Raw genomic sequence first — 6,079 nt, 5'->3', positions numbered from 1 at the left:
GCTGCTTAATCAATGTTTATTAACCAATTGATAGCATTGCTTCCATTTTCCAGATGAATAGGATCCTATCATAGGACTAGTTCTGGAAGGGATTTAGAAACTATATAGTCCAATCCCTTCATTTTATAGAGGAAGAGCTAAAGTTCAGTGGTCAAGTGGCTTGCCTAAGGTCACACTGGTAGCAAATAGCAATGGGAGGATTTGAACCCAAGCCTTTCCTTTCCCATTCAGTTAAGCCTGTGGACAATTAAATAGTCAATTACACAAGGTGTCCCAAAAGGCTTGATGTCACTGCTTCAATAAGTAGCAACATTAATAATTTAGAAAACTTTCATAGCTTACAGCTGCACCAAGATTTTTGGGACATCCTGTATTATTGTAAAATGCCCTTATGGGGTCCTCTGGTTTTCTCTATAAGACCTTATTAAAACAACGCTGACCCACAACCTGTTGTCATTAATGCATAGATTAGACCGGGGTTTTTGGTTGTTGTTTTTTTAACAAGAGAAAGCTCATCCTTTGTTGTTTTGCAAAGTCTTGGAATTTTTGAAGGCTAGGGCTGCTAAGCAGGGTCTAACATTAGCTTTCATGAGTTCCCCCAGGCATATGGTAGCCTTGGTCTTACCTACCGCAGTCAATTCTTCCTGGTTTTAGAAGAGATAGCCATTGGGATGTTTTGCATACCTGACAGGATTACGTGAGGGAAAACCCCTCTGTCTCCCTGCAGACAGACCAACCAGAGTTCAAGTGAAATGTTGCTCAGGATTCCTTCCCTGACACCTGCTTTCATGTCCAGGCTACAACAATCTGACTCTTCAGCACTGTCCCTAGGTATATAAGCAGAGTCATCCCCTTTAGCAGAGTTCGATGGAATCAAACATGAAGTTTTTGTTGTTCAGTCATTTCAGTCATGTCCAACTCTTCATGACCCAATTTGGGGTTTTCTTGGCAGAGATACTAGAGTGGTTTGCCATTTCCTTCTCCAGCTCGTTTTTGCAGATGAAGAAATGGGTGAAGTGACTTGCCCAGGGTCACATAGCTAGTAAACGTCTGGAGCTGGATTTGAACTCAGAGCTTCCTGACTCCAAAGCCCAGTGTTCTATTCACTGTGCCACCTAGCTGCTCATGCTTGAAGGAAATTGTGCAAGTATCTACCATTGCCTACCTTTTTCCTAGTTTCATTCATTTAACTTATGATCACATAATTAACACCCTCCATAAATACAAGCGTAGCCACTAAAGCCCTCATCTCAGCTTCTTCTCACGTTGATAAGTGGGGCTCCCCTCCCCCACTCCAGAGCAAGACTAGCTATGACTCCTCTTCAGGGCAGGGGTGGGGGAAGGGGCCCTGATGGGTTGGGCTGGGACATCTTTGGATTGCTATTAAGCCTGAGTCCTTATTCCAAGGTATTCTTCACGGGTTCTAGTTAGTTTCTCCTCAATCTCATTATCAGTTTTATCAATTAGCCTCAATTAGCTTTTACAAAAGAGATATTTACTGAAAAAATTTAGCAAGAACAGAAATACAAACATCCCCTCCACACACACGCACACTCCAACCCTCGGCAAGGACAGCATCTCAGTCCTCGTAGGAGGGTGGGCTCAAATTTCCTTGATTTTTAAAAAATATTCATTTATTTATTTTGTTTTCAACATGTACTTTTATAAGATTTTGAGTTTTAAATTTTCTTCCCCTCCTTGCCCTCTCCCTTCCCTATGACAGCAAGTAATCTGATTTAGGCTATACATGTACTAAATTATGTATTAAACATATTTACACAGTCATGTTGTAAAGAAGAATTAGAACCAAAGCGAAAAACCATGAGAAAGAAAAAAACAACCAAATAAAGAGAAAAATAGTTTGCTTTGATGTGCATTTAGAATCTAGTTCTCTCTCCGGATGTGGATAGCATTTTCCATTTTGAGTCTTTTGGAATTATTTTAGATCATTGCATTGCTGAGAAGAGTTAATTAAGTCTATCAGAGTTGGTCATGATATAATGTTGCTGTTACTGTATACAATGTTTCCCTGGTTCTACTCACTTCACTCAGCATTCCTTGATTTTTTTTAAAGGCAGTTGAGGTTAAGTGACTTGCCCAGGGTCATACACCTAGTAAGTGTCTGAGGCAGGATTTGAACTCAGATCTTCCTGACCTCAGGACCAGTGCTCTATCCACTATACCACCTACCCGCCCTGGGTAGGCTGAAATTTAAAAGAGTTTCTACATAGCATCCCTCTCTTTCCCACCAAGGTCATTCCCGAACATAGTGTAGCTAATGGACAAAGTCACTTCTTTTTTTATAGAAACACAGAGATTCACTGGTGCATTAGTCCAAGTAGTAGCAGCAAAACTCCGGTAGGGACTCCAGTCCTTGGACCTTTGGAAATCTCACAAGGTTGCAGCCTCGATGGCTGTCTTTCTTCCCACCTAGAGGCGCCCTGCCTCAATCACTACCAGGGAAAGTACAAATACTCAGCCCAAGGAGATGGGAACCAGGGAATCCAGTGAGTCAAAAAGTATTTATGAAACCCTACTATCTGCTAAGCACACACCAGGAGTACAAAGAAGGGGGAAAACCCAGCTCCTGACCTCAAGGAACTCAGTGCTAATGGGGGATATGAATAGTGTAAATGTGAAACTATTTCAGAGGGAGGGGATGAGCAGCGAGGGCAGCTGGGACATCCGTCTTGCAGAAGGGGGGAGTTTAGCTGAGTCCTAGAATAACTATATATGCTCCACAGTAAAGTGGGGGACTGCAATGTGTATGCCCAGGAATAGGATCCCTGAGTGGTCTCAGGACTGGGCCTTCATTGGTCAGGCCCCTTTAGATAAATTCACAAATAAGCCAGCAAAATCCAGAGTCAATTTCCAAATAAAATCATAAAATTCAAACAGTTTACTTTCTGACTTAAAGTGTCAAATAGTATCAATTTTCACATTGTAGTAACTACAAGTAATGGATTTCCCCTTCCAAATTCACCTGGGTTTTTACAAATACTATTGCCTTTCTTGATATTTTCTAATTTTTTTTCCTTTGACAGCCCTATCTCCATGTATGTGGTTCTTTAGAGGCTGTTGGTCTCACTTGGCTTCACTTCCAGCCTTTTGGTATCCGTTTGTGTTCCTGTCTCTCTGCCCAAGTCCGTTCTATGCCTCAGTCCTGTGAGGCTCTCCCATCTCACCTCAGCCCGTCCCAATGCCTCCCTTCTTTCAAAGTTCCCCTCCGACGTCACACTTTTCCAAGCTGCACCTCACCCCGCCCCCCCCCCCGCCCCCAGCCTTTCCCAAATGACCCTGTAATTACTTTCCTGGTATTTTCGATTAGGTGTAGGTATTGTTTCCCCCATAGAAAATGTTTCCTTAAGACAGAGCCTGCTTTGTTTGTGACGTCATATCTCGGGTCCCTAGTACAGAGTAAAACATATAATATGTAGTTATATGCTTGTTTAAAATTATATTAGATATAAAATTTATATATATATAAATACACACGTATAATTAAAAAAAGAAATCCTTGTTTTCATTCCCATTTGTCCATTTTAACGACACAGTAGTCACTGCTACACCACAGTTTATATTATTCCTCATTAGGTAAGTCACTTAATTTTCCTGAGTCTCAGTTGTAAAATTTGTTTTAAAAAATTATAAAACAAAAGTGACATAGTTGATATAATTACATGTTGTCTGCCCCGTTAAACCGTGAGCTCCTAGAGAGCAAGGACTATGTTTTGCCTTGCTTTGTATCCCCAGCCCTGGGCACACAGTAGCATTTAATGAATGTTTACTGACTGATTGTTGAATTCGGTGTTGGGGAGACCTGGGTTTAAGTCCTGCTTCAAACAGTCTCTGTATGACCCTGGGCAGGTCACCTCTCTGGGCCTCAGTTTCCCCGTCTGTAAAATAAGGGAGTTGGGCTTAATGACTTCTAAGGTCCCTTTCAGCTCCACAACTGTGATCTGGCCTCTGAGGCCCCATCCAGATCTATGATTCTGTAGCCAATGTTTTGGCTTTTTTCTCCTCATTTTTTTTCTATTAGAAACAAAACCACCATATCTTATTTAATCATCCGCATTTTGAGGCCTCATCGGTCATTTATGTAGATCTGCCTTTTTTTCCTTTTTTTAAAGAACCTGTGGAAATAAGCAGCTTTTGTGTGGCACATAGTCCGTCCCCTGCATTTCTCTCCGGCTCCCGGATCACCCGGACAGAGACTACCAGAAATGACAAGGTCACTACGGCAGGACCGCGGCCGCGATCACGAAAAGGCTGAACGGCAGGTGAGGAAGTCCCGGCGGCAGCACGCATTCCTTCGTAAGGATGACTCCGGTCCTTAGGCAATAGGGACCACGTGGACAAAAAATGGGGGCGTCTCCTTCCCGGCCCGTGGCCGACCTCTGGGCACACCTCCACCTTCGGCTATTCGGCCTCGCCCACACTGAACCCTGCAACCATGACAGTCAGCTCTTTGACGTCTGTTACAAAATGCGCGCCCAGGCTGCCCGAGCCCCCAGTCTTTGGAAACCTCTGAACCCCAGCCTCCCGGAGCCTGAGGTAAGCTGTTTCCTTGGTTTGTCAGTAGTTTGCTCCTTGGAACGGTGTTATTTTCAGAGCTGGGGGAGAGTGGCTAGAAGCATGCCCGTGTGGGACAGGAAGCCTGCCTGTGGGTGGAGACCTTGGAAAGCCACCTGTGTCGGGCCTGGAGCTGGTGACTCAGAACTCTTCTTTTAAGCCCTAGAAAGGAACACAAAGACGGGAATCCCTCCCTCCCCCCTTACTACGTAGAATTGACCGCTAATGTTCCTAATGTAAGTACAGACCAGCATTTCAAATGTGCCTCTCAGTGACTGCTCGGTTTGTGTGTAAGCCTGTCTTGGTTGGACTTTATCGTTTTGCTTTACTAGATACCAAAAAGTTTTAAAAGAAAGCATGTATGTGGGCTGGTGAAATATACCCTGCTGCTTGTCATAGGTTTTTTCCTCCTATAGGACTTGGTTGGAATTATAAGACCAGAGTCTTAAGTGGGCTGTGAAAAGTTTGCTTTGCAGCAGAGTAGAAAAGTTAAGAAATATGTTTTTAAAATTAAAAATGGACCATCCTAGTAGAACTTAGAAAAAAAGCCATATTAAATTGTCCATTAAAAAGGAAGCAGCCTCTAAACTTTTGGATTTTAGCAATGAAAGCAAACTATTGGTATAATTCCATGTTTTTGCTATGGGGTGCTAAATACTTTCTGAATTCTTTTCAAAGAGGAATTCTCAATGCCTTTAGCTAAGTAATAATTCAACTTGTCAAGTCTGTAGAATTAGTCCAGAAAAGTACATTTCTTTTGTTTCCTTATTCAGATGAGCTGTATTGCTTAGTACTTAATATAGGCTATTCAAGTCATCTAATTATTTATGACATTATGGATACAAATGGGCTAGTTATTTTCATGAATTAGCTTTTAACGGGTGATTTTAGTGCATTGTCCATTTTATCACCCCGAGGAAGGAAGATGCTGAAATTTAAACATTTTTTTTCAGGTGCTGTTTTTTGACTCTAACCTTCTGACTGGGAATGATACCACTTTCAAAATAAGATGCCAACAGGTAATTTCTTGTAAGTTTATATTTTTAAATCAAATGTGTAAAATGGTTTCTATTAGTATTTGTTATAAGACTAAAAACATTTTCTTGAAATGGAAACCCACCTTAATCTGAAGGTGGTTGGAATAGCTGGAATATTAAAGATTTACAAAACAGTCCTACGTATAATAGGAATATTTGAAACTTAGGTATTTTATTGGGTTTACTCATAAAAGTAACTTCTAATTTATTCTATCTCTGATACCAGCTTCCTAATCAGCAGACTAATGAAATTAGAATAAAAATAGATTCAGAGATAGTGATTCAGGTTTGATCAGTTTTCTTTGTCAGGAAAATATTCAGTGTTCAGACACGTCTGGCTGGGATCTAGGAAAAACAAGAATACAGATTTTGACTGAGAAGTTATATATAGTTAGTTTCCACCCTCCTTGGAATACTTATAGAACTTGGCTCCAAGGATTCCAAATTAATGTTACCTCTACTATACAATT

General features: G+C 41.4%; 2 protein-coding genes across 6 annotated transcripts in view; one reads left to right on the top strand and one right to left on the bottom strand.

The window, feature by feature from the left end:
• Nucleotides 1-4,394: 4,394 nt before the first annotated feature.
• NRG4 (neuregulin 4) overlaps nucleotides 4,395-6,079 on the top strand; it is a 62,146-nt gene continuing 60,461 nt past the window's right edge. For 2 of the 5 annotated variants that reach the window (XR_011971579.1, XM_072628635.1), the window contains exons 1-2: nucleotides 4,397-4,554; nucleotides 5,526-5,601. Coding sequence is in view for 3 of the 5 variants with exons in the window: in XM_072628635.1 (XP_072484736.1) it covers nucleotides 4,486-4,554; nucleotides 5,526-5,601 (145 nt within the window). In the remaining 2 variants the exon portion in view is untranslated. Of the gene's footprint in view, nucleotides 4,555-5,525; nucleotides 5,602-6,079 lie in introns of all 5 variants that reach the window. The other 3 variants (XR_011971578.1, XM_072628634.1, XM_072628633.1) reach the window with 2 other exon arrangements.
• The window catches only part of FBXO22 (F-box protein 22), a 77,947-nt gene continuing 77,619 nt past the window's right edge, over nucleotides 5,752-6,079 (bottom strand). The window contains exon 7 of the mRNA XM_072628629.1: nucleotides 5,752-5,954. Coding sequence (XP_072484730.1) covers nucleotides 5,927-5,954 — 28 coding nt within the window. The 3' untranslated portion in view covers nucleotides 5,752-5,926. The remainder of the gene's footprint in view (nucleotides 5,955-6,079) is intronic.

Source organism: Notamacropus eugenii, chromosome 1, assembly GCF_028372415.1.
Source record: "Notamacropus eugenii isolate mMacEug1 chromosome 1, mMacEug1.pri_v2, whole genome shotgun sequence".
NCBI lineage: Eukaryota > Metazoa > Chordata > Mammalia > Diprotodontia > Macropodidae > Notamacropus > Notamacropus eugenii.
The sequence above is the reverse complement of the archived record's forward strand: the minus strand, read 5'-3'. Positions and strand labels throughout refer to the sequence as shown.